Source organism: Ailuropoda melanoleuca, chromosome 13, assembly GCF_002007445.2.
Source record: "Ailuropoda melanoleuca isolate Jingjing chromosome 13, ASM200744v2, whole genome shotgun sequence".
NCBI lineage: Eukaryota > Metazoa > Chordata > Mammalia > Carnivora > Ursidae > Ailuropoda > Ailuropoda melanoleuca.
Window position 1 is genome coordinate 40258002 of NC_048230.1, and position 23755 is coordinate 40281756.

A 23755-nucleotide genomic window follows, 5' to 3' on the forward strand; every position below is an offset into this window, starting at 1 on the left:
GGCGGTCGGGCCCCTGGCCGCCGCCGGCCACCAGGAGGCGGCATACACCGCGGCCTGCCCCTCTACAGAGGACACCGAGGATCTCGCGGCATAGCGGCAAGCGGCATGCTAGCCGATGACCCCCGCTGGCTTGGTTTTCTCCGACAGTCCTTACTTTTGAGAAACACTTGTTCTCTCACGGTCCTAGAACGCTCCAAGAATGGGCTCACTTGGAATTTAAGTGTTTGAAAGGCGTAGCACGGATTCCCACATGTATCAACTGGAGGCAAATAACAAACACGGATGAGTTCTGAAGTGGAAGTAATGTGCCCCCCNGCCCCCCCCCCCCCCGCCAGCGTCTTTCTCATTGTCACTTAACACCAACACTTCTCTACAGCAAACTACGCATCTGAGTTAGGACCTTGAGAAGTTGTTTATAATTTTGAAGGGAAAAGGACCAGCAGGTACACAGCTGTGTGGCCCTCTGCTGTCTGTGACCTGGGGTAAAAGTTGATGGAAGGGGAGAAGCAAGCTGCCTCCACACCTTAATGCCAGGGGCAGTGATACGGAGCAGTTATAGGCACTGAGCAAAGTATCATTACAACCCAAGGGCGGTGGAGCATCTCTACTTGGCTGTTTCAAGTGACAGCACCCAGTTGCCCAAGCCAGAAACCTGGGGATCCTTCACACATCTTCCTTCCTGACCCTCCAAGTCAGGCATCAGGTCCAGTGGGGTCACTTTTTCATGACCCCTCACTGCCACACCAGGTAGTGCTGTCCTCAGTCTCCCCTGCACCACTGCAAGCAGTCTCCGACCCCGTCCCCTCCAGTGTGTTCACTCCGCAGCTACCATGCAGTTTCTAAAGCGCAAATATAGGGCACCTGGGTGGCTCTCGGTTGGGCATTTGCCTTCAGCTTAGGTCATGATCTCAGGGTCCTTGAATGGAGCCCATTATCCGGCTCACTGCTCAGCAGGATGTCTGCTTCTCCCTCTCCCTCTGCCCCTCCCCCCAGTTCGTGCTCTCTCTCTCTAATAAATAAAACCTTTTTTTTTTTTAAAGATTTTATTTATTTGACAGAGAGAGACAGCCAGCGAGAGAGGGAACACAAGCAGGGGGAGTGGGAGAGGAAGAAGCAGGCTCCCAGCAGAGGAATGCCTAGATCACGCCCTGAGCCGAAGGCAGATGCTTAATGACTGAGCCACCCAGGCGCCCCTAAATAAATAAAATCTTAAAAAAAAAAAAAAAGATGCAAATGTAGTCTCACAATTTAAAACAGTGAGTACGTACCCACTGCCCTGAAGATAAACGAGGCCATACAGACCTGCTTGCTCATTCTGCACTCATTTCTCTTTGTCTTGAAGGCCAGCTCGCCCCTGTGGGTCTCCCTGCTGGGTGATCCTGACTGTCAGGGGACTAAGTCAATGCCAGCTGCTCCCAGGCTGTGCCCGTGCTTACAGCCCTGCAGCTCTTCACACAGGTGGCAACTCGTTTAGGTGTCTGTGGAGAGAAGGACCGAATTCCAAGCTTCATGAGGTTTCTAATGGGACACTGACGCTTCCCTCCTCAGTGCAGGCACGAACCCGAGAAGCAGTCTGGAGAGCTCATGCTTCACAACAGCACTGCGTGCAGCATGCTCTTCTAGAAGGAGTCAGTGGAATGAAGTGGCTGAGACCCCGGGGTTTTGGAATGTGCCCAAGGAGAAGGCTCTGCTATTTGCTGTCACCTTGGGCAGATGATTTAATCTCCCTGAGCCCCTGTGTGAGGTAGGGCTGATCGGCACACTCTTCTCCTGGTCGTGAGGCAGCCAGTGAATGTAGAGATTCAGGAAGGTGCCAGTGCCAGCCAGCTTTATGGCAAGGAACAGTGCTACAGAGGGAACACTTCTAAGAACTAGTATAAACTCTCAGGAGTCATGGCAAATTCTAACAATCCAGTAACAAAGAATAGAGCAATTTAATGGGTCCAAGATGAAGGCTGGAAATTGCTGGTAAATGAAGATCCTTCTGAAGGCTGTTCTGATGCCCCTTCACACTTTGTCCGCCAGTGGAAGGTAGCCAGTCACTGGCTGAGGGAAGCCGCTTCAGGAGTGACCGTGGTTATGTTAGTGGTGTCTATCCCTCCTCGGATCTGCTGGGACCACTGCTAAGCCGCTGCCCCCATCCTGGCGCCCCTGCAGGGAGAAGGGCAAAGGCGCCCTCCCAGGGCTGGCAGCCTGGGTAAGGCCTTATGGGGGTCCCCGGCGCTCTCTACCCTCCCAGCTGTGGCAGGGGCCCCGCTCCCTTGTCTTTGCTGCCACCTGTGGTGGTTTGGTAGCAGGTGAATAGGACAGAGAGACCTCTCTCCGGGTCCCTCACCACATCCCACTGTCACGCCCAGTCCTGCCTCTGGGAAGCCCTAATTATAAGAAGGGACAGGCCAGCGTTCCATCAGTGACTCAGGCAGCTGGGAACGAGGCGGGGACTTTGTGCCAGCCAATCTGACAGCACATCAAGACTTCGAGGCAAAACCTGGCTGGGCACAGCACCTTCCCTGCCCCCTCTGTGCTCCCACAACACCGCCCACCTCCGCGGTCGGGAGGACAGAAGGCGCTTCAAAACACATGCTCTGACTCTATGGCCCAGTTAGGGAGGAGAGCCTGCGCTGTCTCTGTTGGCCTCTCAGACAGGGAGGGCATCTCTCAAGAAGACTCCCCTGCCTCAGAAGAGGCCCAGGTGACACTATCCCCCAACCATCTGCCTGCTGAGGAGGGGAGGGGTCCACAGAGCCCAGTGAGCCCTTGGATCTGAGCTGGAAGTCTGAGGGAGAAGAACCGAGGCTGTGGCTGGCAGGGTCGTGGGGCTGAGACACCCTCGGCATCACATCTCCCCAGAGGCCACTGTTCCCCAAGCCCTAGAGGCTGGAGCATGCAAAGAGAATGTGCTCGCACCCTGTCCCGAGGAGGAGCTATAATCAGGCCCTGGGCACTCCATCCTCGGAGCTGGAGCCGGAGCCGGCAGCCAGGGGGGCGGTGGGAGAGACTTCCAGGGCTGGAGGCCTCTGGCGCCCTTCAGGTTGAATGGGATGTCATATTGTAGGAGGCTTTCTTCAGGGTTTCCAGGAAGAACTGTTCATTCTCCAAGAAGTCACGGTCCTGAAAGGCAGAGCTGGGTGAGCAGTCCCCGCCCTGGCTCCCTCCTATAACCACTATGAACAGGGACGCTGGCTCGCAGGACTGAGAGCAAGGTGGAGCCAGTCCTCACTTGGCGGCCCTCTCTCCACTTAACTCCCTGGCTCTGGGATGCGGCAGGGGCGGTGGGGGCACAGAAGTGAGACCAAGCAGGTCTCAGTCATGGAGAGGCCCCTTGTCAGCACATGACTTCACCTCAGTAAGCCTGTCTATAAACCGAGGATAATAATAACATTACCTGCCTGTAGGGCTGGGGGGTGGGGAGAGCCTCGCACTGCACATACAGCTTTCAGCACGGAGCCTGGCACGCAGGAAATGCTCCATAATTGAGAACTCCTATCGTCCCGATCACAGGGTTACCGTGAGGTTCAGCTAAGATGACGGATGCAAGCTGCGTCCCACAGAACCAGGCCTGGAGGACGGGTCTCAGAGATGCTCAGTGGGCACTCTGCACTATTTTTCGGGGGTAGGGGGTGCTTGGCCCTCCTTGGGGCCAGGGTATGTTCCTCCCTGCCTCCCACCAGTGTGAACAGAGGAGCCCTGGGCCCGGCGGGAGTGGGTGGCTCAGGCTGGGGCTGCCTTCCGCTCGGGACACTCACCTGCTCAGCCGTGTGCTTCAGCAGCACCAGCCTGGCGTGCAGGTGCGAAGCGCCCAGGCCGGTGGGCGGCTGGCTGCACTGGGCCGTGCTGGGGGCAGGGGCCACAATGGCTGAAAAGGTCGAGGAGGAGGTCAGGGGCTGTGGCATAGGGGGGACAGCAGAACAGCCACAGCTCGATCCCTGGGGGCCTTTCCCCACTGTGGGTGGCAGCAACCGGGCCAACCTTCTGGGCACTGCCACTGACTCTCAAAAGCCTTTGAAAATGCTCATGGGATCTAACCTGGCAAGTTCAATTCTAGGAATTTATTCATAGGAAATAAGCAGGCAAAGGTGCAGAGATGTATATACAAACACATCCACTGGGATGTTTCTTAGTGACAAAAAACCACTCAGTAGGGAATCAATAAAAACATGGAACATAATGGACAACGATGCTGATTAAGAATTATGGTTAAATGTTTAATTACTGATAGGAAAACACGTTCCATATGTATGTTTCCGAATGAAAGAAAACAAGGTAGAAAACAATTGAGATGATCTCAATTTTTTTTTTTTAAACACACGCACAGTGTAGAATGCCTATGCACCAAAATGTTAAAGGTGCTTTTCTCTCCAGAGCGAGGTTGAGGGTAACTTTTTACAAAGCAGCTTTCCTCTTATCTCTTAGTTTTCCCTACGGCACACATTGCTTGCATAACAAGGGACTAGCAAGGACTTTAACCCGCCCCTAACTCCAGTGGAGGGAAGCGCTGCCGGCGCTGCCCCCCCCCCACCCCCCGCGCTCCCGCCCAGCCCAGGTTGTGTCCTTTGGAAGCTACTCACCACTCAGGCAGGCGGCTGCTGGCCCCTGGGTCATGGGGAGCCGGGCCACGGGGCTGGAGGGCAGGTCCTGTGGGACTTGGCCCAGCCGCAGCCTCTGCTGGGCCAGACTCAGATGCTCCTGTGCCCAGCCCCAGAGAGAAGGACATGGCTGTGAGGGTGGGAGATTGGGAGGGCTGTGGGCGCGACCGGAGCGGGGTGGAGCCTTGCCTGCTGCATGCGCTGCTCCTGCTCCCGGAGCTGCTCCTGCTGCCGCTGTACCAGCTGCAGCCGAGCCTGCTGCTCCTGCTGCACCCGCCGGGCCTCGCGCAGCGCCCGCTGCCCCTCCTCGAACTTCTCAGAGGCCACCTGCGGGGAGGCTGGGGGTCAGCGGGGCGGGCTGCGTGGGTGCCCGGCCACGCCCCCCGGAGCCGAGCTGCCGGTCACCTGGCTCATGCTCTCCACCTCCTGGGCGCGGAGCCTGGTGCGCAGGGCAGCGGCGCTGACCCTCTCCTTCTCCAGCCGCAGCTCCTGTCGCTCCCGCTCCAGGGCCTCCCTCTCGGCCGCCAGCTGCTCCTCCTTGGCTCGGAGCTCACTGGCCCTGATCTTTAGCTCGGCTTGCTCCTGGAGACGGCAAGGCCTTGGCTGCATTCCCCCCTCTGGAGCAAACTACCCCCTCCTTGTTTCCATGGCTCCGACCCACCCTGACTCTGGGGGAGGCAGGAGGGCAAGGGGTCCGAGGATCTGTCAGAGGCCTGGGGCCAAGCCTCCGGGCTGCCCCTCACCCTGGGGCTCAACTCTTCTGAACCCCAGCCTCCTCATTTCTACAATAGTTAAGTCAGGGGGACGTGATGACGACTGAAGCAGAGAATGTGTATAAGCACCCAGGTCAATCAGAGGAAGAGATTATTACGATTGTTATTTTCATGTGCACGTTCTTGCTGTCTCTAGGCTCCCTGCTAGTGGATGTACCCCGCTGGAGGAGTGAGGGCCGGGGAAGGAAACGGCAGGGTTGCTGAGCTCTGGGCTGCCCTGGAGGCCCTGGGCCCTACCTTGGCCAGGCTGACGAGGGTGCCCTCCCGCTGGCTGTCCATCTGCAGCGCCCTCTCTGCCTCGCGCTCGGCCCGCTCCTTACTCAGCTTCTGCTGTGCATAGAACTCGGCCCACTCGGCCGCGAGGCGCCGCCGCTCCTCCCCACACTTGTGCATGACGGACTTCTGCTCCTCCAGCAAGGCGCTCTGGGACAAGGAGGCCAGGCCATGGGGTGAGCATCCTTACACTTAGAGCAGGGGTCACAGCTGTACATGGCGTAGCTGCACTCACCTTGGCCTTCTCCAGCTCCTCCCGCTCCATGGAGATCTGCTGGACCATGATCTTCCTCTGCTCTTCCAGAGCGCGCTGCATGGACTCCGCCTTGGACTGCTCGGCAGTCACCCGCCATCGCTCCTGGGGGGCAGGTGAGGGCTGAGGACACGTGTTCCCTGGACACTCTGCCCGTCTCCTCCGCCCCCCCGTCAGGCCTGACTGCGCCCAGGGAGCTGTGCAACCCCCACCCACCTCTTCCACACTACATCACAAACACCTCCAGAGAGGTACGGAAGGAGAGGTGCCGAGCAGGGCTGCCGGGGCCTAGCTGCTGGGACGAACTGCACCAAGGCCTAGAGGCTCCGGAATGACCCAGAGGCACGGGGGCCGCTCCACAGGGCTGAAGAACAGCCACAGCCCTGCTCCCCGAAATGCCAGCTGCTGCACTCTGCCTGCCTGTCTCCGTCCACAATGCAGGCAATTTGCCACGGTCGGTGGGACACGGTGTACGCCAGGGGACCAGGGCCATACGAGCAGGAGCTTAGGAACTTGACCGTGCCTGGCCCGAGACAGGGGCTTAAGAACGGTACAGATGAAGAACTGAATACATACGGGTCACAACACAAACACACCTATATCTGATGTTGGGGAGTCTAGCGGCTTTAGGAGACCCTCAGGGGCTATCTCTGGCTAGTGGGTAATTTTGATTTTCTTCTGTATTCCTAACTATATTTTAACTTTTTTAGTATAAAGTATCATGTTAAAACCTAGCACAAAGAAAAGAAAAGGTATTTTTTTAGAGAATCAAGCTTGCTCTTCTATACAAAAGATACGCAGGGGTTCAAAATGCGCCTCTTAGAGCTCAGGGGGCACAGGCTTCAGTGGACGGATGAATGTGACGGACCTGGGGGAGGTAGGCAGGAAGGGCAGGAAGGGAAGTACTGGCAGCATCCCTGGGGTGCTGGGGACACAGGCCCTGCCGGCGGGAGGGCAGCCCACCTGCTCCAGCAGCCGGCTCTGCTCGTTCAGGCGCGCCTCCATCTTCCCAATAACCTCCTGGAGGTGGCTCCTCTCCTCCTCCATGTCCCGCCGCTGCTGGCCCAGCCTCTCCTGCAGTGCTGGGGGGCCACAGGGCGCTCAGCGCCTGCCCGCCATCCCAGTGGGATCTGGGTGCGGGGGGGGGGACCCGTGGTCCACCCGGTGGTACCTTGGAGCTGCTGGTCACGCTGCCGGAGCCCCAGCTCCCGCTCCTGGGCGGTGGTGAGGTGCGAGGCCTCCACGCGGGAGGACAGCTCGTGCAGGCTGCTGGAAAACTTCTCCATCTGCTCGATGATGCCGTTCAGGGACCTGGGGCGGGGGGCGGACTGGGTCAGCCCGGCCCCGGGCCCCAGCCCTGCCCCATGAGCGAGCAGGGCCCGGATGGCGCACCCACCGCGTGTGGGAGGTGGCGCTGGTGACCGCGTCGATCTCTCGGTCCTTCAGCACCTTCAGCCGCTGCAGCTGTTCCTCATGGTCCTGGCGCATCTCCAGGATGGAGGCCCTGAGGCGGAGTGGGGGGCCGGGTGGTGAGCACGCGTGCCGAGCTGCACCAGAGGGCTCGGCAGTCAGTGCTCCTGGCATCTTTCCTCCTCGTACATGTCCTCCTCTGCTCCTCCAGGCACGGCCTCTGCCTCCTTGGCTCCTTATCCTTACATGTCTTGGGGCCTCAATGCCACATCCCCTCTAATGGGAGACTCCTTCTGTTACTTAGCAAAGGACACTTCATACAGGAGAAAAGATAGGCGTGTGGGTAGCCTTTCCTTGTCTGGCCAATCCAAGAAGTGTTGAAAACCCTGCTCTGCCCACATCGACCAGCTCCCTTATGTACCTTTTCTTAGTTTTGTTCTCATCTAGAAAGGCAACCGGATGGACACACCAGGCACAAGACTGCAAACCTCTTCTGGGGTCCATCTAGTCACCAGACTCGAGAGCACCAGCAGCCGAGGGGCTTGGCCTGTGCTGAGCTAGGTCCTCGGGTTGCCTGCTGCTACCACGACCCCTCGGGCCCTGCAGGGACCCCTGCCCCGCTGCTGGAAAAGTGGTGGGCCCTCCACTCAAAGGGGGTGATGGGTCAGTGTGCCTGGCCTTGGTCCTCACGTGGAAGGGAAGGGGTCAAGCCTCAGCTGCTGAGCCACAGCTTGGGGTCTCCGGGGAATGGACTTCCTCTGGCCATCCTCGAAGCCAGCTCCCCCTGCCTGCCCGCCCTGGGCCTTGTGCTCACCTCTGCAGCTCCCGGAGCCGCTCCATCTCCTGGTCCTTCTCTTGCATGGCGGCCGCCAAGCGCCGCTGGTACTGGGCTGCGAGCTCGGCGCGGGCCTGCTCGGCTTCTTGGCAGTGCGACAGATACCGGCCCGACAGCTCCTCGTGCTCCCTCCGCAGCCGCTCTTCCCTTTGCTGGTACGATGTTTCTAGCACCTTTACACGGCTTCTGCCAACAAAACACACAGCTGTGGGGCTCAGAGGGTGAGGGCGGACACTCAAAGGGCCTCTCTGAGCACATCGGCTGCGGCCGGCCCTGAGGCTTGGGAGGCCGGAGTAGGAGCAGCAGTGGGTACCTGTGAGCACTCTCGATGAGCTCCAGGTCGGCCTGGTGCCGCTGCTGCAAGCTCTCGAGCAACAGCTGGTGCTGGGCCCGCTCCAGCTCCAGCTTCCGCACCTGGAGATGGCAGGAGAGGGGGAGGTGGGCTCCCTGCACCACCTGGGGAAGCCTTCCAGCCCTGGAGGGGAGACCTTCCCGTCACAGCCTTGCCCCCCCAGCCCGGGGCGCCTCTGTCCTTCACCTGGGCCTCCAGCTCTGCCAGCCGGGCCTGACTCTGCAGAAGGTCAGCCTGGAGCTCAGCAGGGCCGCTCTGCAGCTGCACCTGTGCGGCCACGAGCTGCCGCCGGTATTCTGGGCCCGGCGACAGGCTCCGCGCCAGGGACTCCGGGAGCAGGGACTGTAGGGGAGGGTGGGAGATGGTTCGGGGGCGGGGGAGGGGACAGGGACTCAGCTGAGCTCAGCTACCTCTGGCCATCCCAGGCCCTGCGCCTCATCTGTGGCTGCCTATGGGGACAGAGACATGACACCGGGAGGCCGAGGCCTTGGAGTTGTGCGGTCATTGTCCCTCCCCTCCTCCCTCAGCACAACGTCCTCCCCGCAGGTGTTCCAGATTCCTAGACAAGCAGCTGAGCCCCAGCAGCGTCTCAGCGATGACAGAGGCTTCCTTCTGCCAGGCCCTAAGGCCAGATGTTGAGCGCCTCTCTACTTCCTGAAGGTTGCCCACCACCCACCACCTCCGAAGGTGCTTCTGGGCTCCTGGGGATAGGTCTCTGGGGTCCCTCACGGCCGGGCTCAGAGGTGACCACTTCCCACACCTGGAAAGCAGGTGAAGCAGTGGCGGGAGGATGGCAGCCATGGAGGCGGCCTTCTAGATGGAACAACGGGACACCCACAGCCCTGCTTTCTGACTGGAGTATTCCTGGCTGCCCCCGCACGGATGCCACATCGACCTCTCTCCTGGAGTTGGCAAAGTAGCGGCCAGCGCTGCCAGAGAGTGGCGAGGCTAGAGGTTGAGGGAAGCACTGGGGGAGTGCCGTCAGATCTCCTGACACACGATTCCCCGCAGGCTGTCGGTTCAAACCACAGCCGCTGCCTCTGGGCACGGGAGCTGCGCTATGGCCCGAGGCCTGTTCCTGCGGGTCCGCCCTGCCTACCTGGACTGGCACAGAAGGCCCTGAGGGTTCCTGGGAGCTCGGGAAACAAGCTGCGGGCTCTGAAAATCAACAGCAGAGAAATGAGCAGGAGACCCACAGAGGCCCGGAGGTCTCATGTGCGTGTGTGCGTGTGTGAGTCCAGCTCTACGTGTCTTCCCGGACCCTAAAGGAAGCTCAAAGTGCCTCTTCCCCACCCAGAAACAAAGCAGAAAACAAACCAATGCTGGAGAGGTCTCCGAGGGCTGTTCCCCTCTTTGAGTCACCTCCAGGGAGGGTCAAGGCAGCCTGGTTCCAAGTCACAGGGGACCTAAGGACATAGAGATTTGGGGGGTCAGTGGTCAAGGTGAACAGCCTACTGTGTAGAACACAGGGAGACAAGAAGAGGGCTGGCACGGGCAGTGAAGGCAAACAGGTTCAAAGAGTGGACTGGAAAGGCCCGGTGGCTGGCGGTTTACTAAGAGTGAGGTCTTGGTTAGGTAAAGGAGACGGGGCCCGGCTTCAGGTCCCCTTAGTCAGCGGGCCCGATACAAGGTAGCAGATACCGTATGCCAAACCAACCAAGTCAGAGCCCAGCATGGCTGCCCATCATCTCTAAGGTAGGAGGCCCATGCAGGACCAACCCAGCCTCTCACACCCCCCAGCCCCCTGCGGACCTACCCCGAGGTGGCAGGCCTTATTGGTGGCTTCTTTGCCGCTGTTCCTGAGGGCCCTCCAGCAGCTGCTTGCTCGAACCCTTGAGTGCTGGGAACAGGTTGGCTAAGGAAGTAAACGTTACAGCAAATGTGGCAGAAGGTTCCGTTTAGGCTGGACGTGGCTGGGTGGGGACAAGGCCTGAGCATGAAGCTGTTGGCCACTCGTCCCCTCAGCGCCCCTCTTGTTCCATCATCCCATCTTGGGAATTCTCCTCCCAAGTCTGAGCCCCTGGCCTTCCAGTACCCCTTCTTGGCCCCAGGGCCCTCTAGGGCACAGTGGACAGGCGCTGACCATCTCTTGATGGTCCAAGGAAAACAATGCACATGTTAGAAACACCAGGTTTAAGGCCTTGTTCTGGCCCACACAGCTTTGGGGCTCTGCTCACTCTCCAGCCACCCAGCTCCCACTGGGCTCCTCTCCTCCTGCTGTGGTTCCCACCCACCTTGGTTAGCTCTCAGGGACAAAGGGAAGCTTTTCCCTTCGTTTCAGATGGAGGTCAAAGCCACCTGCCCCGTTCACACCAACCCTGGGGCTGGGTTATGTCCCTGGACTGTCACACAATTGCCTGCTTCACCTCTTCCTCACTCTGGCCACACGCCATCTTGCCACTTCCTCTAGAAGATCCCAGTCTTGCCCTCTTGCCCTCAGAGGTCACTCGCTGTCTTGTCCCACAGGATTGCCACTCGGTGACATTCCCCAGGAGTTGCCCCTTAGCCACTGTCTTCTCTGACACTCCCCTGAAGCACGAGCACATGTCATGTCCCTTAGCTCAGGCCAGCAGAGGCACCAATAATTTAGACACTGGGTCTTTCGGGACCCCAAGGGCACTGTGGGCAGGGCCCTTGCTCAGAGGCACCAGGATGGCTGTGCCTTTGTCACATCAGGGTACCTTCTGTCCCCGCCTGATCAAGTCAGCCCTTGTCCACACGACAGTTAGGGCGTGAGTGTCGACAGCCTCCTGACCCCCTCTGGTCTGCACACAGGCAAGGATGGGGAGCCAGACGCTCTCTCTGTAGTGTCCAGAGAGGCAGAGGCACAGCCAAGAGGCCGGCACTCCTGACTGAGACACCAAGATGGGTAAGGTTGGCCCCCCCACGCCCCTGCCCAGCCCTCCCACCCCTAGATAGCAGCCCAAGCCTGTACCTGCTGGAAGGGGCACTGCCTACTGCCCCCACCAGATTCTGGCCCTTACAGGCCTCAGTGTGCTCCTCTCTGGCCAGACCCTGGGACTTCTTCCGAGACAAGGCCTGGCTCAGCCAATCCTCTTCCTCTTTCTCCTCAGACGCTCCCAGTTGGGAAGCCTGGCTGGCTCTGGCAGGGAAACCTGCCCCCTCAGCTGGTGGCTTTGGCCCCAAAGAGGAGGACGGCAGTCCGCCTGGGGCCGAGTGCCAGCCTGGGGCCGAGGGCTGGCTCCTGGGAGGGAGCACGGAAGGAGTGGAGAGCGCTGAGCCTCCCCTCTGAGCCTCTCTGGTGGGAGAGGGAGGGAGCAGGTCGTCATCCTTGAGGCCCAACCAGTCAGCTCCTCCCTTCCTGGGGTGGGTGGGGCTGGAGGTCGCTGGGGTGCTCTGTTTGGAGCCTGGTTCCCCCTTGGTGTCTGCGCCATCTTCTGCTAAGAACCTACTTCAAGACAGAGAGGACGGGGGTCTAAGGCAGGGCAAGCAGTCCATCCTAAGAGCCCCCTGACCAGCCTTTCCTTCCGCGGCTCGGGGGTGACTCTGAGGCCCACATTAAGGAGTGAGAGGTGCCCGGGGCTCTGCGCAGCCAGCCCGACACCCAGCGAGCACAGTGCCCACACCAGCTCGGGCGGCAGAGCAGCGACCAGCTGAGAGCTGTTAGTAGAACACCCTTGAACACAGACGTCTTGAATTCCATCACGTGAACAGGGGACAATTCTGTCCGTAGCAAACAGCACCAAATGACAACCACGGGGAAGCACGTCCAGAGAAAAATGAGTTAGATCAAGTGGTTTTAGGTTTTCCATCGACAATGTCACCTGTTTGTTTATCTGGCCACTGTCTAGAAGGGTTACTGGCCCCTGGCAGCAGGTTCCAAGGTCTAAGAACATACTGGGACTGGGAGAAATGTCAACGTGTGTGTAGGGTTATTTAGAGAGAAAAAGGCTGGTAAAGCCAACACAGCACAGTATCAACCACTACTGATTCTGGCCGAAGCACGGAAGGGAGTGCTTTGTGCCATTCTTACAACTTTTCTGTCAGTTTGAAATTATTTCCAGATATAAAGTGGAAAATGTATCCTGGGAGAAAAACTCCAAATTCAGAAAAGTCTCCCCACTAACGTAATGTTTTGCCACACACAGGGATGAGACCGTGGCCAGGTGTCATGGTGGACCCCGGGGCCGGTCCTGGGAGCGGGGCGTGAGAAGCCACTGTCCACGGTCTCACTACCCTGGGACTGAACATTCCTCAGGGAGATCGGCTGACCTCAGCTGTTTATGGCTTTAAGGGTTCCAGGCGGTGTTGGAGCCACCTCCTCCTTTTCCTTCCAAGGAGGCTGGAAACAAATGGGCCTGGATGGGCAGGACTGGGCAACACCCCTCCTCCTTTGGCACCTGCAGGGTGCCACCCCGGGCCTCGTACGCTGTGGTCCTCAATAAGACTGTTGGCGGGAGGGGGAGGCTGGGCCACCTCCTCCTTCCTGGTGGGCACCTGTCCCCAAGGCCACGCTCCCCGCAGGCCCCGCTTACCTGACCGACTGGCGGCGGGACTGGCGGCCCTCGCAGGAGCCCACAGTGGGCTGATAGGCCCCAAAGGTGAAGTCTTCATCACCCCAGGGATCTTCCTTGTCTGTAAATGAAGAAGCCTGTGATCTCGAGCAAGGCAATCAGACACTTCTGTGGCTGCGGACCTCTGTTTAAAAAAACTGAACTGGTAGCTTGTCATGTCAGCAAGTGAGCAGAGGTGAAGCTGGTGTACGGGAGGCAGGGGTGCGGCGCTGGGTATGAGCTCAAGGTCTCAGCATCCCGCACGGCGGGCATCACCTGGGAGCCGTGAACAAGGCACCGGCGGCGTCCTGCCCCAGACACCCTTCAGATGAGGCCCGCTGGGCTGCCTGTGCCATGAGAATGATTCTCAACAGATGGCCCGTGGGCTGACACTTCGAGAAACATTGGTCTAGAGCAATCTTTCTCACACTGTGAGCTGCTACCTATCCGCAGGTCAAGAAACCAATTTCATGAGTCACAACCAACAAATTTATAACTCAGATAGTGTATAAATAAATTTAACAGAATACTGAACGTGGTAATTATCATTCCATGATGCTTTTGTCTCAGTTATGACAACGTGTGTTGCAATGTAAGCTTATTTCTCGTTATGGGTTGTGGTACAAGTGTGGTCTGGGAGCCCCCCACCTCGCCTCCCCTGTCCTGCAAGGTTGCTCACCCTGGGGCCTCTGGTACTTCTTGTCCAGCTTGAATTCCCTGTGCTCCCCAGTGCCCGGGCGGGCCAGGAGTTTGGTGGCAGTGCCCCGACCCAGCAGCTCATCCAGCCTGGAGCGAGCAGGACGGTGCCCTTCCCTGCAGGACGGGACACATGCAGGTACACGTCAACGCGGGTGTGCCTGGGGGCCTGCACCGTGCCGGCCCTCCGGCTTTTCCCTGGGCCTGAGGCAGCTCTACGGGCAGGGTTCCTCTGTTCCTAAGGACCCTTACTGGTCACCCGTCTGCCTCCTTTCTGCCGTGGGGCTGTCTGCAAACCCCAAGGTGGCCACGATGTCGTCCTCCTCATCAAATAGCACTTCTTCTTTCTTTCGGACCGGGGTGTCCCCAGGAGTTAGCGGAATAGATGGACCTAGAGGACAGAACACAGGGCACAGTGCCCACGGCCCACCATGCCTTCAACGCTGGTGTCTGAAGGGGGGTGCTTCTCTGAGACCCGGACCTCTGGGTGTGGCTGCAGGCATCCCATGTGTCTGGTCTGCACACAGGACCGATGCCCCTGCCCCACTGCAGGCTCATGCGTCCCACCTTCCTGTTCGGAGACACTGATAATCTCTTGGTCCAGGATCTGAGACCTGTGGTCCCGGCCCGGCAGAGTCTCTGGTTGAGCCAACTGTACTTGCCCAGGACGAGCAACAAGCCCACCCTCCTTACCTTGATCTCTGACGGGGGCTGCGCTCTTTTCGGAAGCCATTTTACTCTCTGTCCCAGGGGGCTTCTTGGTGATTCCTTCCTCATCGTCGGACAGAAGTCCTGCCAATGGGTCTTCCAAGTCTCATGGCCAGAAAGAAAGCACAGATCAGTCTGCACCCTTTCTTCAGGAAAACAAGCCTTGCACTGTGTTGGGGGGCGATCACTCCAGGGGAGATTTCTAGCTGCTCTAATACATGAACAGGCCACTCAGCACCCAGAGGACACACACCAGCCTTGGCAAGGAGCCAGAGGCCAGGGAGCCAGGGAGCGGCCCGGGGCCTGCCTGTGCACCCCGAGGCTCTGCTGTCTGCGCAGCCTTCTGGAAACAGCCCCCAGGCATCAGAAGCGAAGTAAAACATTCGTGTGCATTTGGAAAAAGAAGGGGAGTTCTTACGCTTTGTAAAACCTTCAGGTTGCTGTCTGGCTTCAAAGTCTGGCAAATACGTGACCCAAATCTCCCCCCAATACAACACCATCGGTCCCTCCCTGATTTCCTGAGGAGCTGAACCGGTGGCCCCGGCTGTCTGCTCCTTCTCCGACACACATGGCAACCTGCCGCCGGGCAAGCACATGAGCACCACCCAGGCTCCTCCACTCTCAAAACCAAAGTGTCCCGGAAGCATGACCGCGGGGGCCTGTGGTACCTTCGAAGGAAAACTTTCTGTACTGATGCCCAAAGCTGCTGGGAGAGGGAGGGGGTTTCTTGGCGGGAATGGCGTCCCCTGTAAGAAGCAAACAGAAGGCAAGGTCATAGGCCTGGCCCTCTCCCAGCCACGGTCCTGCCACACCATGACGGGGACCCTGGGACGGTGTGCCCTTCTCTGTGGGGGGCTGAGGGCTCATGGCTGTGGAGACAGCGGTGGGCTGGGTTGACACTTCGCTGGTTCTCACACAGGCTTCTGTCGGGGAAATGTGGTCTGGAGCCACTTCCTGTCCCCCAGTCACAGGTCACTCCAAACAGAGTCATGTGCTTGGGAGGTACACAGGCTCCCAACAAACTCCCCAACTTAACTCCCATGGAGTTGGCCATGTTGAATCTAGAGGGCCTGGAAGCACACTGGGAAGGGAGGAAGCCGTCCCCTCCCCAACGACAGAGAAAGTCCACAGGAATGAGAGCTACCTTCGTAGTGCCCTCCTGTGCCCAGGGCATCCCTAGATCCCAGGCACCCCCACGCTCGCCTTTCTCCCTGGCTGTCGGTGTGCCGGCGGGTTTGGGACGACGAGGCAGTTCTTCTTTCCCAGGACCCCTGGCAGCTCTTTTGCCAGAGGCCAGATTAGACCTCTTCAGACCGAAGAGATCGGCATCCATGTCGTCCAGATCCTGGAAAAGCGGGAGGGAGGGAGGAATCCTCACCGGTGCTCAGCCGGGGTACTGTGCGGCCCTGTGCTCCGAGCAGCCTGGTGGTGATATGGCCTCCACATTCCGTGGGGGACAAATGGGGACCTGGTTTGGGGAACTGACTCCGACTGAGTTATAGAACCGGTGAGAGGCCAGGCCGAAGCACAAGGTCTCCACCGGCTCAGTCTCAGGTAAGCCTGGTCTCGGGGGGCACCTCCACACCGCCTACTAGCACCTGTTGGCCCCAGCTTCTCGCACAGGCCTAGTAAGCAGTGGATGGAGCTCTCTTTATGGTGGGAACCAAACAGCAGGACCCCGGGACTGAAGACTCCCAGAGGGACTGCCGCCACGCTGTGAGAAGGGGCCAGGCACCCAGCCAGCAGAGGAAGGCAGTCAGGGCCTCCGCCACCACTGCCCCCCTCACAGACTCGCCACATGCTGACCCCCATAACGGGAGGAAGACTTTCTCTAAGAAGACGCTTGGCACCCCAGGGGCAGAGGTGTGAGGAACACAGGGAAAAGGGGAAACTATGCAGGAAAAAGAGGAGTTAGGAAGGAAAACTGGATCACGGGGAAGCAAAGCGAGCTGGGGGGTAGGGACACAGCTCATGGTTCTGGAGTGAGACTTGAAGTCACCACCACCAGCTGAGTCAGAGGACTGGAGGGCCGTGGCCAGGGCTGCCAGTGGGCGGGCCCTGGGCAAGAGTGATTTCAAGATGAGGTTAAAGGGGCTGAATATGGAGCCAAGAAAGGGACAGACTCCAATTCTTTAGCTCTCCCTTCCCCCCAACGCTGAAAGCAAGCGCTCGGCCTTGGCCTGGGACCCTAGGTTAGCAAGAGGGACGAGAGGCAGGACGTCAGGCAGGACAGAGTTGCTGGACAGATGGGTGGGAAAGCCAAGGTGACCTAAGGTTTCAGACCCTGGCTAGACCACCTGAGCCCTGGGGGATTATCTTAAAAATTGTACAGAATTTATGTCTTAAAATTCCATTCCCAAGCTTAGCTTGGGGCTTGATCCAATGAGAGCACAGCTAGACTGAAGGGGCCTTGGCAGGGAATGTGGAGAGAAACACAGAGAACACTTAAGAAGGAGCCTTAAAGGAGAGTCTCTCCTTCTCTCCCCCAATGGGGTGGTGTCTCTGGGTGGGAGACAGCCCCACTGCACGAGGGGCTTGGTACAGGACTGTGTCTCCTGGAGGACGAATTTCTAGACAGCAGGAAAATGGATTTCTATCCAGAGACACTCAAAGGGCAGCAGCTCACGGATGAGCTCCATTTTGACTAGGAAGGGCTCGGGAACACAAATTGTAAAGGGAAAAATGTGAGGGAGAAGGAAGGCTTGGCACAGAACATTCCTACCGCCTGCCTCCCCGCCCCCGCCCCAGGCCCCACTCCCAGAACGGTGCAAGCTGGTTCGGTACCTTCATCGCCTGCAGCAAAGTTTGCGGGTCTGCATCGGAGACATCTGACACCTAAGTCCACGGAAGAGCAAGGACACATGTTGGCCGAGGCCACCTAAAGCTCTGGCTCCTGTTGTCTTGCTGCTGTGAGGGCAGACGGCTCAGCAGGGGCAGAGCTCGGCCAATGGGGCACCAGCAGGAGGTCCTGCCTTCCCCCTGGGATGGAAGTGTCCTCAGAAGTCAAACCTGCCCAGGTGTGGAGACCCAGAAAGAGGTGCCACTTTCTGCCCCTCTTCACTGTAAAGAATCCCTCCATCACAGGGCATCACTATGCCACTTCCCAACTGTGTAACTGGATATCCGGGGAGATTATGGGAAACACAGTTATAAGGGGCAACATCCGAGATCCAACACTTGCTGGGAGCTCTACTTTCTAGCTCATCTCACTGGTAGGAAGGAAAAGCATGTTAGGTTCACATGTGGGTCCGCCTGGCAGCCCTTGGGTATTATTTTGAGAACACACCGTGTTTGCAGAAACTTCTAAACCCTTGTGTGAGCAACCTCCCAGCCGCCACCCCCAGTTCATTGCTTCTGGGGATAAGTAGACAGGGTGGGGAGTACGTGGGCCAGGCTCACCTCGGCATCAGGTCCCCGGAGGCCCGCTGTGGTGTTGAAGGCACGGTCTTCCAGGAGGGACCTGCAAAGAGGCGCAATCAGCACCCACTAGCATCGCTGGGGCACTGACTGATTCCGAGAAAGGAAGGCGGCTCAGAGAGCCCCGCTGAAACTGGGGGCTGCTCCAGGAGAATGCGACAGAGTTGCTTAAAGAAATTTCATAGGCCACCGAATGCAGAGATTTTCCATTTTTCTAAAGCGGTAGAGCCCCTTTAAAACCAATCTGTTAAACACCTGTGACGAGCACAGCGTATAGACCTGTCCGATCGCTATGTGGTACGCTTGAGACTATTTTCACACTGGGTATCAACCGTACTTCAAAAAAAAAAAAAAAAAAACCCACAAGATGGAAAAACAACAGTTAAAAACAAAAGCTAAGAGAGAAAAACAGAGGGGCTCCTGGGTGGCTCAGTCAGTTAAACATCGGCTCAGATCATGATCCCAGGGTCCTGGGATCGAGTCCCACATTGGGCTCCTTGCTTGGCAGGGAGCCTGCTTCTCCCTCTGCCTGCTGCTCCCGTGTGTGCTCTCTCTCTCTCTGACAAATAAATAAAATCTTCAAAAAAAAAAAAAAAGAGAGAGAGAGGGAGAGAAACAGAACTGCGTCGGCTAAGATGAAGATGAAGGGTGGAGCGCTCACAAAACTCCCTCCTATCTCTCCATTGTCAGGAGCACTTTGGAAGAACAACTTGAAAGCCACTGATCCAGGCCAATTCTCTTATTCTGGGGCTGAGAACACTTAGGGCAGAGAGGTTCAGGAATCACCCACGATCACACAGTAAGTGTCATGGGCGGGACTGGCAGCCAGGACTCCCGACCCTGGTCAGTTAGCCTTCCACTCCTCAGGGTCCTTTAACGGAGGGAAGGGAGAAGTAAGGGACAGCAGCAGCGGGGTGCACAACAAGTGGGAGAAAAGCAGGAGGGTGAGGAGGCAACAGCATCTGGACTGAAGGGGTGACAGTCACCCAGGCCAGTCCCGCTCTCACTTCGTTCTAGCCCTGGAGGAAGGGAGCGCCTGGGCAACAGCTGTGGCGTCTCCGGCACACGAAGCTAGTTTAACAGGCTCTTCAGGTAGTGTCACTGGAAAAAAAGAGAACAGAAATGATGCCATTTGGCAGGCGAACTGGAGTCAGATGAAAAGGACTGGAAGTTCCCCCCCAAGTGCTCCCAGAAAAACCTTCTCCCAGGAAGTTCACCCTAAATGCCAACTGAGGCCAAATGAAGAGCCCAACCCCACCACACCCCATAAAGTGCAGGAAGAACGATGCACTTCCGCCCCCAGAGCTCTCGGCTGGAACCCAAGGCTTGGGCTCCGTGGGTTCTTCTGGGCCAGGTCGGGAGAGCCTCAGCCTGGCTGCCCGCAGTGAGCTCTCCATGGCCCCTGAAGCCCTGCTTTTCAAGACGGCAGAGGTGGGCACACACGATATCCGGAATATATAAGAAACTCTTACAACTCAATCGTAAAAAGACAGCCCAATTTAAAAAAAGGATCTGAAGAGACCTTTCTCCAAAGAAGATACACAAATGGCCAATAAACCCATGAAAAAGATGCTCAATGTCATTAGTCATTAGGGAAGTGCACGTTAAAACCACCACGAGAGGGGCGCCTGGGTGGTGCAGTCGTTAAGCGTCTGCCTTCGGCTCAGGTCATGATCCCAGCGTTCTGGGATCGAGCCCCGCATCGGGCTCCCTACTCGGCGGGAAGCCTGCTTCTCTCTCTCCCACTCCCCCTGCTTGTGTTCCCTCTCTCACTGCCTCTCTGTCAAATAAATAAATAAAATCTTAAAACAAAAAAACAAACACTATGAGAAGGGAGGGGGGTGGGGGGAAGGGGTAAGAGGGTAATGGGCATTAAGGGGAGCGCATGATGGAATGAGCGCTGGGTGTTCCATAAGACTGATGGGTCACTCAACTCTAGCTCTACACGAAAAATACTCTGTTAATTCACTGAATTTAAATTTAAAAAGATGAAAAAAAACCCCACAATGAGATGCAACTGTATAGGACTAAGATGGGCATAACCAAAAAGACAGAAAGTTAGCAAGTGTTCTCAGGGATGTGGAGAAATTAGAACCCTCACATGCTGCTGGCGGGAATGCAAAATGCTGTGGGAAACAGTCTGGCGGTGCCTCGACGAGTTAAACAGTTACCATGTAAACAATTCCCTTCCTTAGGATACACCCCCAAAGAACTGAAAACATATGGCCACACAAAAACGTGTACCTGGATGTTCCTAAACGCATCATTCATCCTAGCCCCGCCCCAATGTGGTGTCCACCACCCTCAATGGGTTGGAGCAGCAAAACACGGTCCTTCCACACACTGGAACACTGTCCAGCCATAGGTAGGACTGCAAACGGGAACGGCTCAGTGTGGGCGAACAAAGCCAGATGCAAAAGGCAAGCATGATGTGATTCCATTTTATACAACAGGTCTGGAACAGGCAAACCCACAGGGAAGGAAAGTGAGTAAGTGGCTGTGTAGGGTTGGGGGGAAGGGAGAGTAGGAGTGACTGCTAATGGACGTGGAGTTTCTTTATGCAAGTGTTCTGGAATTAGATTGTGGTGATAATTATGTAACTTTGGGAACACACTAAAAGCCAGTGAATTGTACACTTGAAAAGAGTGAATTTTCTGTGAATAAGATTTCAATAAAAAAAAAAAAAAAGAGGGGTGCCTGGGTGGCTCAGTTGGTGAAGCGTTCGACTCTTGATTTCCGTTCAGGTCATGATCTTGGGGTCATGAGATCGAGCCCTGCCTCAGGCTCGGCACTCAGTGTGGCATCTGCTTGGGATTCTCTCTCTTCCTCTCCCTCTGCTACCCTCCCCCCACTCTCTCGCTCTCAAATAAATAAATCTTAAAAAAAAAAAAGAACAAGCTAAAAACAGGGGGTTCTGCAGAAGGGGCACTTACTGTCATCCCCTAAGAGGTCACCAAGGACATCATCAATGGAGCCTAGAACAAATAGAAAAGGAATGGTCAAGACTTCAGGAGAAAACGATGTCCTTAAACAAGCCTCACGTCTTGAGACCTTGTCCCAATTCCAGACTCTTCACCACCAGAGGGCTCAGATGCTGGGACCGGGGACCCAGCTCTCTCTTCAACGGCCACGAGATGTTTCCTAACTCTCTGGCAACAGATCACAATGCCTTGTTGAAGGACCCCAGGGTAGAAATCGAAAAGAACTCCCTCAAAGGATGATGGCGAGCATTTTCAGGAGAGCCTGCATTCTACAGGACACACTGGCCAACAGACTCTGAATAAAGCCCCGTGTGCCTCTTTGGGAAAAGCGTCCAAGATTTCTAGGCACACATAAGCCTCTTTCCCACCAACAGCTTTGCACGCTTCCATCTGAGATCTCCCACTCCTCCAGCACTGGTCTGGGGGCACACCCCCTTGGCCACTTTCCGAGGGGGTATGTGGGGGGAAACCCAACGTACAGGTACTGAATTAGTTCTTGTACCCAGCTGAAGTGCCTTTACCGCCCTTAATGCCAACTGTATACTTTTCAATACAGAGCTCGACAGGAAGGACTTTTTCCCCAAGCCCCACCCCTGTCCATTTATTTCTGGATTACTCTGAGGGCCAATAGGCAGCAAAGGGAGTCCCCTATAAAGACCAATGCTTTCCTGTGCAATTATGGGGAAACCAACAAGACTCATGTCAAGAACATTTAGATACAGACACGTCTATGTTATTTTTGGATGAAAGGTGGGGAATTATTTTTGCCTTAAGGGTGATGTTCCATTTTTCCACTTACCTTTCAATCCCTTCTTGGTTTTTGGTGCCTACCATTGGAAAAACAAATCACATTAACAAAATCAAAACAGTGAACGTGGCTGAAACCAAGAATACAGAATAAATTGTTTTGCCTTTTGCCAAGTCACCAGAGGAAAAGGAGCACCAATGGCATTTAGAGACAGAAGCTCTTTATACTTTCCCAGGGTTTCTGAGAATAGACTCATTCAGAGCACGGAAGCAGCTGCCCACTAACCAGCAATGGACACCACCGTGGGTGCCATTTGGTGGGCAGAAGTCTCTCCTTTTCCCTGATTTCCGATGCCACATGCAAACCCTCCCAGGCAGGATGTAACACGACTGGGAAGGTTTTCCCCTCTTCTGTGTCCCTGACTTCTCAACACCAACAAGGGACACTTAAAAATGCTTCCAGCTGGTCATCCAGAGGCTCAGAAGGCTTGCTCATCTCTTAATAAGTTTGGTATCAATTCTACCTGGTCTCTGGGGACCATATGCTGGTCCTTGTCACCCAAACCCTAAAGTTCTCCAGGCAGTCAAGATCTGGGGGGGTGGAAGCGGGGGTAAGAGTCTGCATTCTGCCTACCATCTCAAGGCTCTGGGAGCTGCCTGTAGCTGGTTCACAGCGCTGTCCATCTCATTTGAATTCTGCCCACATCAGGCTCATCCTCCCTAATGAAGAAAATTCATGTGATTGCTTAAAAATGATGTAGCTTTAACAGTACTTGGGTCCAAGGCCCATCAAGGTTTCTCTCACTTTACCCATTCAAGAGGTTAAAATCTAGTTCCATAAATTAAAAATTCCTTATAGGGAGAGCTACTTAGATGAGAAGCAAAGTGCTCTGGGTGACTTAAGGAGCTTTCCCGGGCCTGGAGATGACTCACACGAAGTGCAGTGGTCCTCATCTCTTCTCCCGAAAGAGGATGCAGGCGATGGTAGGTACCCATCTCAGAAAGGAGGTGGGTGCCTGGCACTACGGCCAATAGCATTCCCAGGCAACACCCATGACTACATTTGTGCATTCAGCACAAGGAGTCGATGTGAGCACTGGTTTTACTCTTTGAAACTATTTTCACCAACGGTGATAATTTTTCCCCTCACGCTAACTGTAAATCTGATTTAATCCATTAACAGCGGAGTGTTTGACTCAGATTGTCACTCTCTCCTTACCCCTCCTGAGCATTACCAAGACCGACCTTCCCATGCCTTGGAAGAAAGGAGTCAGAGGGGGTCATCTCTATTTGTCGGTGTTGCAGGTCCTGTTAACAGAATGCAAAATTCATCTGGGATTATTCACAGGGGCCACTCTGAATGTTTGTGTTTCTCTTTCTTTGTAATGGCAATTTGCACGACCTACAAGTCCAAACACGTTTTGTCTCATTTCACATCCGAGAGCTTCTGCCATCTCCTAGGGATTTCGTCTTAGCCTCCCAGACCGGGAGAATCTCTGAGAAGTTTGCAAAGGCTAGAAGTGCCACAGAGTACCACCGCGTCATCGTATCTGCTCCGCCACCTCCGTGCCAGGCATTTAAAAATCCTTAGCAAGGGCCCTTCCGGTCACCCCCTAGGTCTGGAGACTCCGCGCCCCTCCCTGCGTCACCCGCTCCGCGCGCCCATCCCAGCTCAACCCCGAGCGCGGCCTACTCTCCTCCCAGCCCCTGAAATCTCCCAGGTTACGCGCCATTCCCCGCGGAGGCGCAGCCACTAGCCATAGATGCTGGTCCGGACCCCACTCGAGCCCAACTCGCTCTGGCCTCCCGCGCCGGAGCCCCCCGGACGCCAATCTCTCAGTCGCTCGGAGTTCGAGAGAAAGCCGTGGTGCGAGGCATGCTGGGAGTTGTAGTTCTCGGTCCGGTCATTGACCAGAGTCAAGATAACAGGGGACGCCGAGATAAACTACATTTCCCAGAGTACCGCGCCGCGGCCGTTAGCCTCTGTTCGCGGTCGGCACGTTGCTAGGAGCTGCCTCCACGCCACTTGCGGAGGAAGGCGGCCGGCTCCAAGACCGTTGGGCTTCTTCCTCTCGCCCTCCCCGGACACTGCCGGAACTTGGGTTCCAGGAATTCCTCTGAGCGCTGACTCGTGGCCAGGTGGCGGGGCATGAGAAATGTATTAAATTGACGTGTGAAACCGTGAACAATTATGTATGTGTCCTACACTC

At 56.5% G+C, this 23755-nt stretch overlaps 1 protein-coding gene across 13 annotated transcripts; it reads right to left on the minus strand.

The window, feature by feature from the left end:
- Nucleotides 1–77: 77 nt before the first annotated feature.
- Nucleotides 78–23268, minus strand: FBF1 (Fas binding factor 1). 13 transcript variants are annotated; one of them, XR_004619550.1, is made up of 31 exons: nucleotides 22791–23268; nucleotides 22180–22265; nucleotides 21598–21625; nucleotides 20751–20792; nucleotides 18825–18918; nucleotides 17800–17860; nucleotides 17185–17235; nucleotides 15604–15745; nucleotides 15069–15146; nucleotides 14386–14505; nucleotides 13945–14083; nucleotides 13676–13809; nucleotides 12979–13078; nucleotides 11418–11894; nucleotides 10239–10337; nucleotides 9800–9888; nucleotides 9582–9640; nucleotides 8669–8824; nucleotides 8444–8544; nucleotides 8110–8316; nucleotides 7282–7389; nucleotides 7057–7196; nucleotides 6849–6967; nucleotides 5868–5990; nucleotides 5597–5782; nucleotides 4992–5168; nucleotides 4776–4913; nucleotides 4569–4686; nucleotides 3747–3856; nucleotides 1269–3111; nucleotides 78–259 (listed from the first exon to the last, which is right to left on the minus strand). XR_004619550.1 is itself a non-coding variant. In XM_034640425.1 (31 exons), the coding sequence occupies exons 3-31, from the start codon at nucleotides 22180–22182 to the stop codon at nucleotides 3382–3384; spliced, it is 3501 nt and encodes a 1166-aa protein (XP_034496316.1). In that variant the 5' UTR covers nucleotides 22183–22265; nucleotides 22791–22853; nucleotides 22952–23268; the 3' UTR covers nucleotides 3138–3381. The 13 variants fall into 13 exon arrangements, 7 of the variants coding, with proteins under 7 accessions (XP_034496321.1, XP_034496319.1, XP_034496320.1 ...); XR_004619555.1 differs by having other exon boundaries at nucleotides 81–259; nucleotides 1303–1478; XR_004619553.1 differs by lacking the exon at nucleotides 78–259 and having other exon boundaries at nucleotides 1128–2151; nucleotides 2908–3111.
- Nucleotides 23269–23755: the final 487 nt, after the last annotated feature.